Source organism: Schistocerca cancellata, chromosome 5 (assembly GCF_023864275.1).
Source record: "Schistocerca cancellata isolate TAMUIC-IGC-003103 chromosome 5, iqSchCanc2.1, whole genome shotgun sequence".
Lineage (NCBI taxonomy): Eukaryota > Metazoa > Arthropoda > Insecta > Orthoptera > Acrididae > Schistocerca > Schistocerca cancellata.
The window spans coordinates 255,892,709-255,914,695 of NC_064630.1; the positions used below are offsets into that span (position 1 = coordinate 255,892,709).

At 43.2% G+C, this 21,987-nt stretch overlaps 1 protein-coding gene across 1 annotated transcript in view; it reads right to left on the bottom strand.

Annotated features, from left to right (window-relative positions):
• The window catches only part of LOC126187372 (xenotropic and polytropic retrovirus receptor 1), a 304,308-nt gene that overhangs the window by 78,820 nt on the left and 203,501 nt on the right, over positions 1 to 21,987 (bottom strand). Inside the window, exons 2-4 of the mRNA XM_049928417.1 lie at positions 718 to 807; positions 348 to 501; positions 11 to 258 (exon numbers count right to left, since the gene is read on the bottom strand). Of these exons, the coding sequence (XP_049784374.1) occupies positions 11 to 258; positions 348 to 501; positions 718 to 786 (471 nt within the window). The 5' untranslated portion in view covers positions 787 to 807. The remainder of the gene's footprint in view (positions 1 to 10; positions 259 to 347; positions 502 to 717; positions 808 to 21,987) is intronic.

The window sequence follows — 21,987 nt, forward strand, 5'->3', positions numbered from 1 at the left end:
TGTTACTCACCTTATCGTGTTTTTTGAGGATCTTCCGAAATCCTGTGAAATTCAAAGTCTGATAATTTTGCAGGAGGATCAAGCTTAGGTAAAATTCACTAAATGCAAGCTTCAGCTCTTGCACTTTCCTTGTAGGAAGACTAGGCTTAGCTTCACTTGACCTGAAGACTGGTTTGCTGACTTTGCCATCTACAAGTGCGGCTGTTTTGAGTTCACTCTGTAATGCAGCAAATTTTCGTGTAGCTTCGGCTAATTTTTCTGCAAATAAAGAACACATGGCTGTCAATTTCTTTCATTTTTCTTTCAGAGAAACAAGATGACAATACAAATCACTAGTTTGTTATTACCAGAATAGAAAGTATTGATTTTCTTCAGTTCATTGTCACAGTACTGGAAAAAGTGATCATCAAAATTGGCAAAATGCCTTGTGAGAACCTCAGGCTCCACAAGTTCTGCTGAAGGTGCTTCCTCTACGGCATTATAGAGCATCATTTTCATTTCCTGCAAGAAAATGCCAACATTTAAACTCTAGCTGCTTACCATTATGCCCCACAGAATGTTGCAAGATATATTTGAAAGTATAGACCAACAACTAACACCTTAAAAAAAAAAGAAAACTATTTATCCACTGTCAAGCAAAGTAGTACTTAGCAAACTAAGCATCCATCACCATGTAAAGAATGAGAATATATGATAAGATTAATGCAAGGAACTGACCTCATAGCTGATGTACTGCTTTCGCCATTCTGGAGTAATATGAGCTCCCAAGTGCTCAGCAAACTTCATTGTGATGTTTATTCAAGCATCCTATTATTGAAAAATAATGACACAGTATAATTTAGGCTGTACATCACACAAATTCATATAATATTCTATGATACTGTGGAGGTTATTGTGTAAAGAATAATAACTGAACAGCAGGAAGAGTATTTGAAGTGTGTAGGTAAAGTCATCTGAAGGAGGAAAGAACACACAAAGAATATTCTGAACAGTTTGTTTGGATTCTTTTCCTATAGCAAATGTTACAGTTATATTATTAATAATAACAATAATAATAATAAAGGAAAACAAAGACAGAGGATGAGATGGTCAGATGAAGTTAATCGACACCTCATGTTCTGTTATTACCAAGCAACAAACCTAGGAACCAACACAACTGGATACAGATCACAATTATACACAACATTTATTACCAGATACCCAGAATTAAAATTTTTAACAGAACAATGACTAGCTGATCACATCCGTGTAATAATAAAAAATAACAGGATACCCCAGTCAGAGTTAGAAAACATCAAACAACAAGTACAAAAAATACTGGAATAAAATAATGTGCAATCAGAAGAAGAAGAAAATACAGTAATGGACTCAAACATCCCAGAGCAAACAAACTAAGACCAACACGCATCAATTAAACAATCAGAGGAAAACGAAATCTTAAGACAGCCACCAGAACAAGCACAAATAGAACACGAAGTGACACACATGTTAGATATAGAAGAGAAATTTCAGCTGACATATATAGAATACAAAGACACAAATACAGACATTAGACCATTCTTGCATAGACCACCAAATAACCCACAAGTCGAAACAACAATAAAAACTATCAACACAATCATACACAACAAAATAAATGAAAACACAACTATGGAAGAGTTACAACTACTGGTTTATACAGGAGCACTCACTACACTAAATATACACACTAGGCAGAGATCAGAACCAACCAACACACAGAAGAAACCCACAAAACCAGCTTGGCAACACAGGCTACAGATCAGAATAGAAAAACTGAGAAGAGACATCGGACAGCTAACACAATTTATAAGAAATGAAATGTCAGAAAAAAAAAAAAAAAAAAAAACGAAAAAGGTTAGGTAAAATCTCACAACAAGAAGCGATAGAGCAATTAGATGAAAAGAAGCAGAAATTACAAGCATTGGCCAAACGACTTAGAAGATACAAAAAATGAGAAAGTAGAAGGAAACAAAACCAAACATTCAACACAAACCAAAAGAAAGTGTACCAGACAATAGATAACACACACATTAAAATAGACAATCCACCAAGCATAACAGACATGGAACACTTCTGGAGCAACATATGGTCAAACCCGGTACAACATAACAGGCATGCACGGTGGATACAAGCAGAAACAGACACATACAAGATGATACCACAAATGCCTGAAGTGATAATTTTGCAACATGAAGTCACCCAAGCAATTAATTCTACTCACAATTGGAAAGCCCCCGGAAAAGATAAAATACCAAATTTCTGGCTAAAGAAGTTCACCTCAACACATTCACATCTAACTAAATTATTTAACATATGGTTATAATAGAAGGAAACATTCCACGTAGGAAAAATATACGTAAAAACAAAGATGATGTGACTTACCAAATGAAAGTGCTGGCAGGTCGACATACACACAAAATTCAAGCTTTCGCAACAAACTGTTGCCTCATCCTCTCCTTCCCTCTTTCCTGATGAGGCAACAGTTTGTTGCGAAAGCTTGAATTTTGTGTGTATGTTTGTATTCGTTTGTGTGTGTGTCGACCTGCCAGCACTTTCATTTGGTAAGTCACATCATCTTTGTTTTTAGGTATAAATTATTTAACAGTTACATTGCAGACCCATACATGTTCCCTGATACACTTACACATGGAATAACTTATCTGAAACCTAAAGATCAAGCAGACACAGCAAACCCAGCTAAATATCGCCCCATAACATGCCTACCAACAATATACAAAATATTAACTTCAGTAATTACACAGAAATTAATGAGACATACAACACAGAACAAAATTATAAATGAAGAACAAAAAGGCTGTTGCAAAGGAGCACGAGGATGTAAAGAGCAACTGATAATAGATGCAGAGGTGACATATCAAGCTAAAACTAAACAAAGGTCACTACACTATGCATACATTGATTACCAAAAAGTTTTTGATAGTGTACCCCACTCATGGTTACTACAAATATTGGAAATATACAAAGTACAAGGTATGGCTAGAAAAAAACCAGACTAGTACTGGTGAAACAATAAAACGAATGCAATAAGGCTGAAAGTCGCGTGGCCTGTCAAGTGACTCTCGCTCCGCCTACTGCTCGAGTTTCATCTGCCTCCTGCACTCAGTCTGCCCGTGGCGTCTGTTTTAAGCAGTTGACGTTTTGTCTGTGCATCGGAAAATGTTGAGTGTACAGAAAGAACAGCGTGTTAACATCAAATTTTGTTTCAAACTAGGAAAATCTGCAAGTGAAACGTTTGTAATGTTACAACAAGTGTACGGCGATGATTGTTTATCGCGAACACAAGTGTTTGAGTGGTTTAAACGATTTAAAGATGGCCGCGAAGACACCAGTGATGACACTCGCACTGGCAGACCATTGTCGGCAAAAACTGATGCAAACATTGAAAAAATCGGTAAACTTGTTCGACAAGATTGCCGTTTAACAATCAGAGCAGTGTCTCAGTTAACAGGAGTTGACAAGGAAAGTGTTAGGCAGATTCTTCATGAAAGTTTCAACATGAACAAAGTGTGCAAGTGTCATCACTGGTGTCTTCACGGCCATCTTCAAATCGTTTAAACCACTCAAACACTTGTGTTCGCGATAAACAATCATCGCCGTACACTTGTTGTAACATTACAAACGTTTCACTTGCAGATTTTCCTAGTTTGAAACAAAATTTGATGTTAACACGCTGTTCTTTCTGTACACTCAACATTTTCCGACGCACAGACAAAACGTCAACTACTTAAAACAGACGCCACGGGCAGACTGAGTGCAGGAGGCAGATGAAACTGGAGCAGTAGGCGGAGCGAGAGTCACTTGACAGGCCACATGACTTTCAGCCTTATTGCATTCGTTTTATTGTTTCACCAGTACTAGTCCGGTTTTTTTCTAGCCACACCTCGTAGATCCTAAATTGATACAGTTCTTAAACATAGTAATGAAAAATTGGGAAACCACACTTAATATCCAAACAAATTCAAATAATATCACATCACAGCCAATACAGATTAAGTGTGGAATATACCAAGGAGACTCATTAAGTCCTTTCTGGTTCTGCCTTGCTCTGAACCCACTATCCAACATGCTAAATAATACAAATTATGGATACAATATTACTGGAACATACCAACACAAAATCACACATTTGCTATACATGGATGATCTAAAACTACTGGCAGCAACAACTCAACCAATTACTAAAGATAACAGAAGTATTCAGCAATGATATAAATATGGCTTTTGGTACAGACAAATGTAAGAAAAATAGCATAGTCAAGGGAAAACACACTAAACAAGAAGATTACATATTGGATAACCACAGCGACTGCATAGAAGCGATGGAAAAAACGGATGCCTATAAATATCTAGGATACAGACAAAAAATAGGAATAGATAATACAAATATTAAAGAAGAACTAAAAGAAAAACGTAGACAAAGACTAACAAAAATACTGAAAACACAATTGACAGCAAGAAACAAGACAAAAGCTATAAATACTTATGCTATATCAATATTGACCTACTCATTTGGAGTAGTGAAATGGAGTAACACAGACGTAGAAGCACTCAATACACTTACACGATCACAATGCCACAAATATAGAATACATCACATACATTCAGCAACAGAAAGATTCACATAAAGCAGAAAGGAAGGAGGAAGGGGATTTATCGACATAAAAAACCTACATTATGGACAGGTAGACAATTTAAGAAAATTCTTTCTAGAACGAGCAGAAACTAGCAAAATACACAAAGCAGTCACTCATATAAATACATCGGCTACACCACTGCAATTTCATAACCACTTCTACAACCCTCTAGATCACATAACATCAACAGATACGAACAAAGTAAATTGGGAAAAGAGAACACTACATGGCAAGCACCCATATCATCTAACACAGCCACCCATCGATCAAGACGCATCCAACACATGGCTAAGAAAAGGCAATATATACAGTGAGATGGAAGGATTCATGATTGCAATACAGGATCAAACAATAAACACCAGATATTACAGCAAGCATATTATTAAAGATCCCAATACCACAACAGATAAATGCAGACTTTGCAAACAACAAACAGAAACAGTAGATCATATCACAGGCGGATGTACAATACTAGCAAATACAGAATACCCCAGAAGACATGACAATGTAGCAAAAATAATACATCAACAGCTTGCCTTACAACATAAACTTATAAAACAACACGTTCCCACATACAAGTATGCACCACAAAATGTGCTAGAGAATGATGAATACAAATTATACTGGAACAGAACCATTATAACTGATAAAACAACACCACATAACAAACCTGACATCATACTCGCCAATAAAAAGATGAAATTAACACAACTAATCGAAATATACAGAAGAAAACAGGAGAAAAAATTGAAAAATACATCCAACTGGCTGAGGAAGTCAAGGACATGTGGCATCAGGATAAAGTTAACATTATACCAATTATACTATCAACTACAGGAGTCATACCACACGATATCCACCAGTACATCAATGCAATACAGCTATATCCAAACTTATATATACAACTACAGAAATCCGTAATTATTGATACATGTTCAATCACCCGAAAGTTCCTAAATGCAATATAACATATACCGTACAGTTAAAAGGAAGTCACGCTTGATCAAGGTCCGCGTCACTTTCCATTTTTAACCAGACATAACGTCTGAGAAAGGAAAGCAATATAATAATAATAATTTCAATCATGAATGTACAATTTATTTCAACATTCGTAAATGGATATTCTCAAGAACACTGCCAAGTGCGTTGCCTCATTGAATTCAATGGTTTCATCAGATCACTGAAGTTAAGCAACATCGGAAGTGGCTGGCACTCGAGTGGGCAATCACCTGGGAGTGGAGGAGGTCATGAGGGGGAGGGGGAGGGGAGAGGTACACCATTTGGTGTTAGCTACTTTCCTTGTGTCTTTAAGGCAAAGTAGTGGAGGGGTGATGGCATAAAGTCCCTAACAGCTGGTCTTGGCACCAATACCCTGGATTAAATCCCAAACTTCTCTGTAGGAGTGAGGGCATATGGCACTGTTGATTGTGATCTATCTGCCAGAGGGGGACACTGAGCTCAGCACCCCCTAGGTGCTATTTGAGAGGATTAGGCGATGTGCCAGCAATGGGTTGCACCCTCTCCCTTCATCTGTCACATCATCATCATCCAACACGAACCTTCACATAACATACACACATTACAGTCATCTACATAGACACACTTAAATACATTGTGTTGTGGGCTAGGAAAAACATTTCCAATTAGGCAGCTGAAACTGCCCTTCAGGGTCTGCCAGCAAACAGTGCAAAATGACTTTACTTTCATTCAAACAGAGTTAGTGCTACAACTAAATACAGGTTTTTTGACGAGGGTTGCAGAAACATTCATGTAATTCCCCCCCCCCCCTTCCCTCCCCTCCCCCCCGATGAGTTCCACTATATTCTGCTGTCTTGTTAGTGTTTTATTATACTGCCAATTGAGCTTCTTCTCATGTTCCTTTAACAAAGATACCGTGTTCTTATTAAGTACAAAAGAGAGACAGAATGGTTCACTTTGGGTGGGTGATGTGGACATCGAGATCCAATTAGCTGACATGTAATATGTCAATCTCTAGCAATGAGTGACAGAAATTTAAAAATTCACTGTCTGACTAAGTTTTCATTCCAAAACATCTTATATTCTTCAAAAATATATCTAAAAACAAAGATGATGAGACTTACCAAACAAAAGCGCTGGCACGTCGATAGATACACAAACAAACACAAACATACACACAAAATTCAAGCTTTCGCAACAAACGGTTGCTTTGTCAGGAAAGAGGGGAGGAGAGGGAAAGACGAAAGGATGTGGGTTTTAAGGGAGAGGCTAAGGAGTCATTCCAATCCCGGGAGTGGAAAGACTTACCTTAGGGGGAAAAAAAGGACAGGTATACACTTGCACACACACACATATCCATCCGCATATACACAGACGCAAGCAGACCTGCGGATGGATGTGTGTGTGTGTGTGTGTGTGTGTGTGTGTGTGTGTGTGCGCGCGCGCACGCGCGCGCGCTAGTGTATACCTGTCCTTTTTTCCCCCTAAGGTAAGTCTTTCCGCTCCCGGGATTGGAATGACTCCTTACCCTCTCCCTTAAAACCCAAATCCTTTTGTCTTTCCCTCTCCTTCCCTCTTTCCTGACGAAGCAACTGTTTGTTGCGAAAGCTTGAATTTTGTGTATATGTTTGTGTTTGTTTGTGTGTCTATCGACCTGCCAGCGCTTTTGTTTGGTAAGTCTCATCATCTTTGTCTTTAGATATATTTTTCCCACGTGGAATGTTTCCCTCTATTATATTCATATCATTATATTCTTCAAATTTAGAAATTAAATATTATATACATTGAAGGTTTACTGTTAAATGATACTTTGCCGAAAATTATTGAGGATATTAATAAAAAATAATTAAAGACAAATACATTCAATATTGCCTGTTATCTTATTTTAGGTGCACCAAAAGATATTATGACTTTTCATATGTTGAATCTGTGCTGACTGCCATTTCATTTTTGATTTCTTCATATTTTTCCTGCAACCATTTTGCTTTCACTTCCTTGCACTTCCTGTTGACTTATAGTGTTAGTATTCTTTTCCTTTCTTGAATATTTTTCTCACTCGTCCTTTAGTCAGTTATTAATTGGGTAGTTAATAGTTAAGGGTAAAGCTGGTGGCAGACTCCAGTATATTGGTACTGAGAAAATGTTTTCAGGGTAGGAGGGAGTTTGCTTACAATACTCTGGTAAACCCATCCTAGAAGATTGCTATTTGGTATGGAACCCACACAGTTGAGCAGATTATAACTAAGCCTGCATGAGCATTATTATTGTCTTTCTGGTCATTAATATACAAAATGAACAACAAGGATCCCAAAACAATTCGCTGGGGCATCTTCAATCCAGTCACAAATCTTTTTGGTACTCTGTGTACTTGTGTTACTAAGCATTGGTATGTTACTTAGTTAAATGCCTCCCAGAACTCAATGAATACTGCACCTGCCTGACTGCCTTGATTCATGGCTTTCAGGATGACATGTGAGAAATATGCAGGTGGGATTTTTCATGAGTCACATTTGTGGAAGCCATGCTATATGGCAAAGAGGAAGACTTTCTGATCAAGGTACAGTTGTGAACTCAATATTTTTCTAAGATTCTACAACAGATGGCTGATAATATATTGGACAGTAATTTTGTGTTGCTCACTCCCGCAACCCTTTTTGTTGACAGGTGTGGCATCTATATCCATCCTCTGAAAACCACTGTGAAGTGCATGGCACAGGGTATGTCCCATTGTACCAGTTATTGGGCTTTTTCCTGTTTTTTCAGACACGTGGACTGTGGGAAGAATGATTGTGTAAATGCCTCTGTATGTGCTGTCATTAATCTAATCTTGTCCTCATGATATCAATGGGAGAGATATATAGGAGATTCTTGTATATTCATAGAGTTGTCACTTAAAGATGTCTCTTGAAACTTTGTTAGTAGACTTTCTCATGACTGTTTCCATCTACGCTTTCTTTCGGCTGGTGAGCACAGTCTTTCTGTTTGAGGGATCTACAGTATATTATTTTTAAAAGAGGAGCCAGTTCTGGTACAGTGCCTGTTTAGAATCTGATAGAGATTCTATCAGGACCTGGAGCTTTGTTCAGTTTCAGTGGTTTCTGTTGTTTCTCAACTTCAATGACACTAATACTTTTATCACTCATCTTTGTAGTGGTGCAAGAACTAAAATGAGAATGAGACAGGACTCTCAGATTTTTCTTATACAGGAACATTTGAAAATATGGACCATGATTTCCGCTTATGCTTTGCTATTATCAATTGTCACGTTATGGACATGGACAACCGGTATTTCTTTGGTTTTTGTAGAGGTCTTTCAATAAGATTCTACTATTTTAGTCATCTAAGACTTCGTGGCTTGCATGTTTGCTAACTTAAGTGTTTCTGCCAGCTTCTATCTATCTATAGTGCTCTGACGTTTTCTACAATTATTGTGCAGCAGTCTCTATTTCTTTAGGAGCTTCTTTATAGAGGCCATATACCTTGCATGATCTCTCCCATCACAAACTATTCCATTCGGTGCTTGGTCAATAACTTGGAGCTAAATGTTTCAAGTTATTCTCTGTGTAGTTTATTGAACAAATAAATCCTTCTACTTGTTTCAGTCACCATTTGAACTTTGGTAATCATAGTTACTACTACTGCCTCATGAGTGGCTGTCTGAACAACCAAACTTCCTGGCAGGTTAAAACTGTGTGCTGGATTGGGATTTGAACCTGAGACTTTTGCCATCATGGGCAAGGGCTCTACTGAGCTACCTGAGCATGACTCATGACCCATCCAAACAGTTTTACTTTTTCCAGTACCTCTTCTCCAAGGAAAAGGTCCCAGGTTTGATTCTAGGTCTGACACACAGTTTTAATTTGCCAGGAAGTTTCATATCAGCACACATTCCACTGCTGAGTGAGAATTCGTTCTGTTCTGAACAACCTGTTCTAAGTACATCTATACCTATAGCTACATCTATATCTACATGTATATGATTACTTTGCAATTCATAATTAAGTACTTGGCACAGGGTGCATCAAATCACCTTCAAGCTATTTCTCTACCATTCCACTCTCGAAAAGGGCACAGGAAAAATGAGCACTTGAATCTTTCTGGGCAAGCTCTGATTTCTCTTATTTTATGATGATGATGATCATTTCTCCCTATGTAGGTGGGTGCTAACAAAATATTTTCACACTGAGGAGAAGGTTTCTGATTGAAGTTTCATGATAAGGTCTTTCCGCAATTACAAATGCCTGTTTTTAATGATTGCCAGGCCAATTTGTCTTTGATATCCATGGAAGACTCTCCCCTATTTCGTGATAATATAAAACAAGCTGCCTTTCTTTGGACTTTTTCGATGTCCTCCATCAATCCTATCCCATGCAAATCCCCTGCATAACAGTACCTCAGAAGAGGGTGGACAAGCTTAGTGTAAGCATTCTCTTTAATGAAACTGTTGCATTTTCTAAGCATTCTGCCAATAAATCACAGACTTTTGTTTGCTTTCCCTCAACATTATCTACGTGATCATTCCAGTATAAACTGTTTGTAATTGTAATACTAAGTATTTACTTGAATTTACAGCCTTTAGATTTGTGTGATTTATGATGTAACCAAAATTTAGAGGATTCTTTCTAGTACTCATGTGCATGACTTCACACACATTATATAGAGTCAATTGTCACTTTCCCACCAAACAGATATCTTGTCTAAATCTTTTTGTAATCGGTTTTGATCATCTGATAACATTACAAGATGGTAATTGACAGCATCATCTAGAAACAATCCAAAACGGCTGCTCAGATTGTCTCCTACATCGTTTATGTAGATCAGGAAATGCAGAAGGCCTATAACACCTCCTTGTTGAATGCCAGATATTACTTCTGTTTCGTCTCTCTCTCTCTCTCTCTCTCTCTCTCTCTCTCTCTCTCTCTCTCTCAACAGCAAAGTCATCAGCACCCTTACACTTATCGAAGTAAATGAATGAGGAGATAAACTCTAAAATTGATGCACACTCATGCACTCGAAATGACCACACAGTCACAATCTCACATGCACTAAAACAAATTAGAAAGAGGGAAAGTAGCTATACATGAAATTATAACACAAAGGAAATAAAAAGACAGTAGAACTAAAAGAAAACCACAGGTAAATGTGATTGGCTGACCACTTACAAAAAAACTTAACACAATAAAAATATCTCCCCAAAATCTTGTTAGAAATAATGGACAGTTCATAAAACCTTAAAAATCAAACCACATTCATTTGAACATCACTTAAAATACTGGGAAGATTCTTTGACAAATCTGCCGCAGCCTGCTTGTTGGATAACAATATACAATCCAATAAAATGTGGTGCACAGTTATCTGTACACCACAAGCACATCACATTGGAGTAAGAAGCTATGCATCATAGGACTATGGCCTATGCAAAGACGAATAAGAAGGACCTCATCCTTTCTACATGGCTGGAAAGAAGTACGTCATGGCCAAGTTGTGGGCTTTGATATGTGGAGCTTATTGTCAGTCACTTCCAGCCACTCATCTTCCCATCAGTGTGTGGCTTTGTACCTCAACAGCAAGGTTATAGCATGCATGGGGATGGCACACTGAAAGAACTGAGAGGCATGACATGCCTCCTTGGGTGCTAGATCTGCCCTTTCATTCTCTGAAATACCCATACACCCTGGTACCCGGCAGAAAAACACCTCCTTCCCCAGTCGTAGTTGGAGGAGGGTGTCCTTATATTCTGGATGACTTTGTCTGCTGGGTACAAACGCTGTAAAGAGTGAAGGGCACTCAGAGAATCTAAACAGACAAGAAATTTAGCACTGGAAGAATGTCTCATCTGCTTCGGTGCCTGCATGGAGTGCCCCAGCTTGGACCCACCCGTAAAGACAGCTACAATGTTATGGTGGTCATATAAAATGTTGCAAAATATCACATTAAAAACAGAAGCAGGAGTGCAATGTTTCTTGCACTGCACTAAATCTAAAATGACGCTGGGCCTCTACAGCAGCCAGGGTGGCAGACAATTAAAACCCTGGATTTGGTGTTGTACTTGCTCCACGTTGACTGACTCCAGCACACATTGCATGCAGATCCCAAACGGCATTGTGGCTCATGGACGGTTGGAGAAAAGGCATTCCAGAGGTGGATGAGCAACAGTAGGATAAGCAGGTGAAATGGGAGCTGCGAGGAATTTACATACATACCTGATGCACCATGAGGAGCTGCTGCCAGATCGTGAATGGCAGGGCCTCAGCACAGAGAGACAGTATGGGGCTGGCTCTATCAGCACCCATGGCCAGCTGAGTCCCCTCATGGTGGACATGTGAGTGATCTTTAAATAAGAAACCCTTGACGATCCATACACTATGCACCCATAGTCCAGCCGCAAATGCATAAAAGCCCTATAAAACTGGAGGATACACCCACTGTCCACTCTCCAAGACCTGTGGCTAAGGCACTTGATGAAGATCAATGCCTTCAGGGTTCTGGCTTTCAGGTCTCTCAGGTTGTGCAACCACGATAATTTGTGGTAAAAAACAAGGCCCAGAAACCTCACTGAGTCTCTAAAGTGTAGGACGGTGTCCCTCACATGTCAGAACACACACACACACACACACACACACACACACTTACAATCCTTATTGTAGACGTGATACTGTTTATGGCTATGGCAAAGAGGGTAACTCTTAAAACACTGCCCAGAGGGACACCATTCTCCTGCTCAAATCGATCTGACAGCACGTCACCAACTTGGGTCCTAAAAACTGTTGAGACAGGAAAGACCATATGAAGATGAGGTGGTGGCCACGAAAGCGCCTTTGATGTAATTGTGAGAGGATGCAGTGCCTGCAAATAGTTCTGCATGGTATTACTGATATCAAAGAATATGGCGATACAGTGATGCTTACATAGGAAAGCCTGCCAAATAGCCTCCTATAGCAGATTCAGGTTGTCAACAGTGGACTGAAATCTAAGGAATCAACACTGAGAGCAGCTAAGGAGTTGCGTTGTCTCTAACAACCAGAGCAGACGACAGTTAACCATGGTCTTTCCTGCACAGCTCGTTAAGGCAATACTCCGATAACTACTGGGACATGTGTGGTCCTTTTCTGGTTTGAGGAGAGGTGTCAGAATTGCCTTCATCCACGAGTTGGGGAAGTTGCTTGTCTGCCATATGAGATTAAAACATTTGAGGAGGATTTCCTTTGAAGCCACTGGCAAATGTCTAAGCCTGCAGAACCACATCTGATCGTGACCAGGTGTAGTGTCATGAGTTTCAGTCAATGTTGATTTGAGCTCCCACGTGGAGAAAAGAGATTTGTAGGCCTCAGAACTGTTGGATCTGAAGTCCAACTTCCCCCTTTCTACAGTCACACAGTAACGACGAAACACCGAATCCTGGCAGTAGTTTTTACAAAATGCTCGCTTGTTTCGAGACACCCCTGTTTCAGCATTGCTGCTATTGGTAAACGACTGCATTTACTGGAAATCCTCTGGATGAATTCCCATACTTTTGTAGAAGTAGTGAAACGATTGATGGAGTCCAGGAACGCTTGCCATAACCTTTTCTTACTGTCCTTAATAACACATCGAGCCTTGGCTCTCATGACTCAAAAGGCTCTGAGGTTGTCTGCTGTCAGTCGGCATTTAAAATGTCTAAAAGCCACACGCTCATCCCAGATTGCTGAATGGCACTAATCTATTCACCAAGGGACAGATCACCTCCTAAGATGACCTGAGGACTTTGTGATGGATAGGTCAGCGACATGATGGGTCACTCATGTGATGAGCTCCACCAACCCTTGGACACTGACGCAATGTTCAAACACAGCCAGGTGGCTGAACAGCGTCCAGTTAGCCCTGCTGATCATCCATTTTGGTGGCTTCTCTTCAGGTACTGCTCCCTCCAGTAGGTGAATGTGGAGTGGGAAGTGGTCACTGGAATGAAGGTCATAAATGACCTCTCACTGAACATAGTCTACAAGGGTGGGAGAGCAGAAAGAGATTGGTTGGTTGGTTTGTGAAAGTGAAGGGACCAGACTACTAGGGTCATCGGTCCCTTTTTCCATGAATTTGAAACCCCCACAAGGAATAAAAATAACAATGGAGATGACAAGAGACGACACAGGACAAGAAAGACACAGAAACCAGACAAACGGAATTAAAATCACACCAAGTGTGACAGTGGTTGGCCGACCATAGAAAGAAAAAAGAAAAAGCCAACCACCAAGAAACACACTAAAAACCCCAGTCTAAAATCGTAGGCCAAAGGCCACACTCAACACACAAAAAAGTACAAACACTTAGATCAAGCGATAAAAACCCCCTGCACGAATAAAACTCAAAACTAAATCTCCCATTGCAACATCATCTGATAAAAATGCAGGAAGCGTATCAGGCAGCGCAAACGTCTGCCTGAGCGCAGTTAAAAGCAGGCAGTCCAACAAGATGTGGACCACAGTCAAAGCTGACCCACAGCGACATAAAAGTGGGTCCTCGTGGCGCAATAAATAGCTGTGTGTTATCCAGGTGTGACCAATGCGCAGCCGGCAGAGGACAACAGAGCATTTGTGAGAGGTCCACAAGGAGGAGCGCCACGCACCGGTAGCCTCCTTCATGGCCTGAAGTTTGTAGGGTGAAGGAAGGGCGCGCCATTCTTCACCCCAGGTGTGAAGTACTTTCTGCCGCAAAACTGACCTGAGGTCTCTCTCCGAAAGGCCAATCTCCAAGGCTGGTGCACCAACAACCTGCTTGGCCAGCGTGTCAACCCATTCATTTCCCGGGATGCCTACATGACCGGGGGTCCACACAAAGACCAAAGAGTGGCCGCAATGGGCAAGAGTGTGGAGGGACTCCTGGATGGCCATCACCAGACTAGAGTGAGGGAAACACTAGTCAATAGCTCGTAAACCACTCGGGGAGTTACTACAGATAACGAAGGACTCACCTGAGCAGGAGTGGTTATACTCTAGAGCGCGACAGATGGTGACCAGCTCGGCAGTGAAAACACTGTAGCCAGCTGGCAATGAGTGTTGTTCATAATGATCCTCTAGAGTAAGAGCATAGCCGACACGACCAGCAACCATCGAACCATCAGTATAGACAACGTCAGAGCCTTGAAACGCGGCAAGGATTGAAAGAAAGCGGCGGCGGCGGCGGCGGCGGCGGAGGGCCTCAGGAGGGACTGAGTCCTTCGGGCCCTGTGCCAAATTGAGCCAGAGGCAAGGGCGGGGCACACACCTTGGGGGTATACGCAGCAAGGCCTGGAAATGAGGTGGAAGACGGAAAACCGCAAGCCCAGAGAGAAGAGCTCTGACGTGAACCGCGATAATACACCCTGACCAGGGCTGCCATTCCGGAAGATGGATGACCAACTGAGGGAACAGGAGATGATAATTGGGACGCCCGAGCAAGCTACAAACGTGTGTAGCAAAGTGGCCAGTAACCGTTGGCGCTGGAACCGCAATGGAGGGACACCTGGCTCCCAGCAACCGCAATGCAGAAGGGAATGACTTAATGCCTGGTACAGCTGTAGAAGGGTAGACCGATCGGCATCCCAGCTGGTGTGACTCAAGCAATGAAGAGTGCTAAGATGCCGCAGCACGTTTGTTTAAGCTGCTGAATATGAGACAGCCAAGTCAACCGGGTATTGAAAACCAATTCCAAAAACTGATGCGTCTCCACCACAGCAAGAGGTTCGCCGTCAAGATAAAGCTGTGGCCCAGGGTGAACAGTGCATCGCTACCAGAAATGCATTAAGCAGGTCTTGGCAGCCAAAAAATCGAAGCCATGCGCTACAGCCCAAGACTGCGCCTTTTGGATGCCCCCCCTAGCTGCCGTTCAGCAGCTGCAATGCCAGTGGAGCTATAGTATAGGCAGAAGTCGTCAGCATACAAGGAAGCTGAGACAGACATTCCTACCGCCGCAGGGAGCCCATTAATTGCAATCAAAAAGAGGGAGACACTTAAGACAGATACTTGCGACCCCATTCTCCTGAACTTGCGAAGAACTATGGGAGGCCGCAACTTGCACAAGGAAGGAACGAGGCGACAGAAAATTTTGTATGAAAATCGGGAGCGGACCCCGTAGACCCCAACCATGAAGTGTAGAGAGGATGAGATGTTGCCATGTCGTATCGTATGTCCTCCGCATGTCAAAAAAGATGGCGACCAGATGCTGATGGCGGGCAAAGGCCATATGGATGCAGACTCCAGGCACACCAGATTATTGGCGGCAGAGTGGCTCTTACAGAATCCATCCTAAGACAGAGCCAGAAGGCCCCAAGACTCAAGTAGCCAACTCAACCTCCGGCTCACCATGCATTCGTGCAACTTGCAAAGAACGTTGGTGAGGCTAATGGGGCGGCAGCTGTCCACCTCCAGTGGGTTCTTGCCAGGTTTCAACACGGGAATTACGATGCTTTCCCACCACTGCGGCGGGAACTCACCCTCAACCCAGATACGGTTGAAAAGGTCTAGGAGGCGTCGCTGGCAGTCCACTGAGAGGTGTTTGGGCATCTGACAATGGATGCGATCTGGCCCGGGAGCTGTATCAGGGCAAGCGGCTAGGGCACTTTGGAATTCCCACTCACTGAACGGAGCATTGTACGATTCAGTGTGGCGTGTGTGAAATGAAAGGCTCCGACGTTCCAACCACTCTTTCAGGGATCGGAAGGCCAGTGGGTAATTCGCAGAAGTGGAACTCTGAGCAAAATGCTCCGCTAAGCGATTTGAAATTGTGTCGGAGTCAGTACAGACTGCTCCATTAAGTGAAAGCGCAGGTACACTGACGGGGGTGGGATAGCCATAGAGTCACCTAATCTTGGCCCAAACCTGCGATGGAGAGGTACGAAGGCCAATGGTGGAGACATACCTTTCCTAGCACTCCTGTTTGCGTTAGCAAATGAGGCAGCGTGCTTGTGCATGGAGCTATTTAAAGGCGATCCAATGAGGGATGCCGCTTGTGACGCTGGAGTGCCCGCCTGCGATCTTTAATCGCCTCAGCGATCTCAGGCGACCACCATGGCACAGTCCTCCGCAGAGGAGACCCAGAAGAACAGGGAATGGCAGATTCTGCGGCAGTAATGATGCCGGTGGTGACCAAGTGAACCACCGCATCAATGGTGTCATTGGAAAGAGGCTAAATAGTGGCAATGGAGGTGAACAAGTCCCAGTCAGCCTTATTCATAGCCCATCTGCAGGAGCGCCCAGAAGAGTGACGCTGTGGCAATGACAGAAAGATTGGAAAGTGGTCACTATCACACAAGTCATCATGCACACTCCATTAGACAGATGGTAATAGGCCAGGGCTGCAGATCGAAAGGTCGATGGCTGAGTATATGCCATGCGCCACACTGAAATATGTGAAGGCACCATTATTTAAAAGAGAAAGGTTGAGCTGCACCAATACTTGCTCAATGATGCTGCCTTGGCCTGTTGCCACTGATCCAACGCTATGGGCGTTGAAGTAGCCCAGTAACAGAAAAGGCAGAAAGGTGGCGGCAATTGGGCTATCAGCACAGCATGGACATGCTGCGGGACATCACCATACGGTGGAAGATAGGGACTGCAGACAGTAACAGCCTGAGGTGTCCACACCCGAACAGCGACAGCCTCTAAAGGTGTTTGTAGAGGGACAGACTAGCTGTAAAGGGAGTGAAGGACGTAGATGCAGATGCCACCAGATACCCTCTCATAAGCTGCCTGGTTCTTATAATAACCCTGATAGCCACAAACGGCGGGGGTTCGCATCACTGGAAACCAAGTTTCCTGAAGAGCAATGCAGAAGAAAGGATGAAGGCTGAGAAGTTGTCGGAGCTCAGCAAGATGGTGGAAAAAACCACTGCAGTTCCACTGGAGGATGACATTGTCCATCGCTGAGAAAGGTGTGAAGGGAGCAAGGAGGAAGATTACTTTGCTGGGTCACCTGTTGCCATCGACTGAGTACCTGTGTGAGTGACATCCATTGTGTCTGAGAGTCCAGCGAGATCTAGGTCCTCAGCAGATGCCAGAATCTCCACCTCGCCCTCAGAGACAGATCTTGTAGGTTGCGGTGGAGTGGGTGCCACCGCACGTTCCTTTGTCTTAGAGGTCTTCTTCTTGGACTTTTCTCGCTGCTCCTTGGGTTTTGCTGGCTGGGAGGGCTTCACCTATTCAATCTCCAGGTCAAAGGAGGATCGCGAAGCCCTACAACCAGCCGCTTGTGGGCACTTACGCCACTGCCATGCATCATCCTTCCCACTTGTGGAAACCTGGGAAGGGAGCGACCCAAGGGACCCTTTGCGAGTGAGAGGAGCTGAAGAAGTTGGTCACTTCTTCGGCTTAGAAGCGGGGACAGACGTCCCCGATGGGTTGGGGGGGTGTTGCTCCCGAGATAGGTGGTGCAGGAGCAACAGGGTGGGTAGTGCCCCCCATGGGCAAGGGGGCATGTGGAGTTGTACAACTCGGTGAGCCGACTATAATTCGCTGAACTGATGGGGCTATCACAGTTGTCGTAGCAGCAGCATATGAGGAAGTCATTCGCACAGGATGGAGTCGTTCATATTTCCTCTTAGCCTCAGTATAGGTCAGTCAGTCCAGGGTCTTATATTCCATTATTTTCCGCTCTTTCTGTAAGATCCTACAGTCTGGCGAGCAAGGTGAATGATGCTCTCCGCAATTGACACAGATGGGAGGCGGGGCACATGGAGTATTGGGATGTGATGGGCGTCCGCAATCTCGACATGTGAGGCTGGAAGTACAGCAGGAGACATATGGCCGAACTTCCAGCACTTAAAGCACCGCATCAGGGGAAGGATATAGGGCTTGACATCACAGTGGTAGTCCATCACCTTGACCTACTCCGGTAATGAATCACCCTCGAAGGCCAAGATGAAGGCACCGGTAGCAATCTGATTATCCTTTGGACCCCGATGAACGTGCGGAACAAAATGAACACCTCGGCACTCTAAATTGGCGCGCAGCTCGTCATCAGACTGCAAAAGAAGGTCCCTATGGAAAATAATGCCCTGGACCATATTTAAACTCTTATGGGGTGTGATGGTAACTGAAACATCCCCCAACTTGTCACAAGCATATGAAGAATTGAGGCTTCGTTGACATGAAAGACTCCCCATCAGCTCTCGTACTAACTAGGAACCGGGGAAAGTAAGTGTCACTGGCATCCTGAGCCTTATGCTCCTCCCACGGTGTGGCCAGGGAGGGGAACGATTTGGGATCGTATTTCTGAGCGTTGAATTGAGCCCAAGAACGCTTAGAGACTGCTGGAAGCTGGCCACCAGCAAGAGATGGTGTACCACTCTTCATTGCGAGTCATCCGCCCTGACGCCACCCACTCTGACCAAGGGCCCTTCCCATGGGCGCCATCCAGCTACAGCAAGGGCCACCTGGCAGGATGGCCATTGACAGGAGTCCCAATGCAGCAGGGAGATAGGCATCTACTCCTTGGCATACGTGGGGAGTTAACGGCGCAGGCATCAGCAGAGCGATCCCTGTGTTGTCAGGGGGCTACAACCAACAGGCTACATGGCGGTCTCACCACAACGGACTGGCTACCGTGCTGGATATTAGGTGCAAGAAAGTCCATGGCCATCGTCTCCGCAAAAAGCAACACTGCACAGTGCATGGTGGAAATCGCACCCAGGAATGTATCCTCGCCCAAGAGATGGAGAACGAGTGGGACGGCGATGCAACAATGAGAAAGCTGGCTAAAGGTCTCAATGCACGATGGACACAATGCACTGTGTAAGGTGTCCTTCCCCAATTGGCTCGCTCTTTGGAAGAATTTGGAAATATGGAGATCAAACCCGAGAGGGGACCATCACATATAGGCCGAAACGTTTGAGACTCCTTTTAATTGCCTCTTACGGCAGGCAGGAATACTGCAGGCCTATTCTAATCCCCGAACCCGCAGGGGGGAGGGGGGCAGAAAGAGAGGTTGATGGCTGAGAATGACCCAGTAGCAGTACAGAAATGAGTGTGAGTACCTGTGTTGAAGATACACAGGTCGTGAGATGTCATGAGGCTCTCCAACACCCAACCCCAAGGCTAAGTAGATGTCAAGACCCACAAGACATGATGGACATTGAAGCCTCCTAGGAGGAGAAATGGTCATGGGAGCTGTTCTACAAGATTTGTGAGAATATCAGAGTCTATTGCATCTTGTGTAGATGCAATGTGTTTCACAGTGAGCAAACAGTGATCATATGACACAAATGAATATCAACTGCAACTGCTTGAAGTCAGTAGCCAGAGGGAGAGAAGAGGAGTGGGGCGCGTTGGAGGCAAACACTGTGACACCTCCCTTGGGTCTTCCCACCCGATAGGTCATCCTTACAGTATACGAGGTGCGACAATAAAGTAATGAGACTGATTTTCTTTGCAAGATGTGGCAACCCTGCAGGCTTTCGTAGGCACAATATCTTTGACCTTGGTGTATAAGCTGCTTCTAGTCCAAGCGGCACATCGATGCAACTGCTCAGTCGTGAGTTGTACTGTAACAAGTTAACATGTGTTTGTGACTCTCATCACGGAAATGGAACCGCATAATATTGTGCAATGGTATACCAATTCCTTTTGCATTAAATTGGGTGAAAACGCGATGACAACTTAAGGTAAGCTTCAGAAGGCTTTTGGAGAGGAGGTTATGTCAAGAGCTCAATTTTTCGTTGGCATAAAATGTTTAGTGAAGGCAGAACGAATGTTGAAGATGAAGACTGCGAAAGTGAAATGCATGCTTGTGTGCTTCTTTGATTCCAAGGGAATTGTTCATAAAGAGTGGGTGCCTCCAGTTAACCAATATTACTACAAAGAAATTTTAGAAAGACTTTGTAAAAGAGTTCTTAATGTCCATGCCAACATTGCTGATAGTTGGATTCTGCATCATGATAATGTACCATCCCATACTACTCTGTCAGTACAGCAATTTTTAACCTCAAAACAAATTTCAGTACTATCACAGCCACCTTATTCACCATATATCGCTCCGTGCGACTTTTTCTATTTCCAAGAGTTAAAACGGCGGTCAAGGGACACCATTTTCAAACAACACAAGATGTCCAAAAAGCTGTGACGAGAGTCTTCGAGTATATTACAGAAGATGAGTTCCAGAAATGTTACCATCAATGGCAGAAGCGCTGGAAAAAGTGTGTGCAATCAGGAGGGAACTACTTTGAAGGAGACAACACTAAACTTGACTAAAACGGTAAGTAACATTTTTTTCACATCAGTCTCATTACTGTATTGTTGCACCTCGTAGCATATAGATCTTAGCACAGGGACGTCTGTATCTTTAAAGTGTGTTTGTTGTAAACAAAAGCACAAGGGTCGTGCTTGTGCTGGAAGTTTCAGTTCCTCCGCACGAGTCCTGAAACCACTCAAGTTCCATTGTAGTATGGGAGCCATGCCATCGATGTGGTTTTAATTTGCCCTTATCTTTGCACTGGGGAGGTGAAGCACTTGTAGAGCAAGTGGGAGTGGAGGGGCTGCCTGAATCTGAGGCATTTAACTTCATGATGTCCTCCTTATCAGTCAAATGTGCCAGAATGACGTTTGACGGCGCCTGGGGCGGCTTTTGACCTGAACGTCGGTATTCTTTCCCTGAACCCTGACAAGGAGCGTTGACAGGCCCTCTGCTGTTGGTCTTTCCTGTTGCAGCTGTCTGGATTGCTTTGTCCTTACTCTTCTTTCCTTGGCGTGTACAAATGCAAGTACAGGTGCTTGTGGTGGATTCAGGCACGTTACACATTGTCCATGTCGAAGTGTCCAGTCGTCTGTGTCGGAGCGTCAACCTTCGTAATAGGTTTCCGCACCATGGAAGAATATCAAGTGGCGAAGACAGGGGGCTTCGTCGCCTTATATTCTATTTTGGCTTCGGCATAGAGGATCTGCTTCACCACTTTTATTTCCTTTATTTTCTGTTCCTCAGCCATTCTCGGCTCCAGACTGGGTGGTTCCAAAGGGCAGTTGACGCAGATCGCTGGAGATAGCTTCTGTAAAACTTCGCCAATCTTGGGGGTTTTGCATTCTTTTAATTTTGGCATGCTTTTTTCGTTGCTTCTGCGACAGTGTTCTGACATGTTTTGTGTACAGTGGGGGATCAGTCCCATCTCTTACTAATTTATTTTATATATATATCTCTCTCAATTACCATCGATACTATTTCTTTGAATTTAAATTTCATCTTATCTACGCTTACATAATCAGATTGGAAGGAGTTGAGAGTATCTCTTCTAAAGGTGTCAAGCGAAATTTTATCTGCTTTTTTAAATAGATGTATTTTGCATTTATTTTTGGTTGGGGTGGATGTTACAGTATACAGTCTCGCTACAACAACC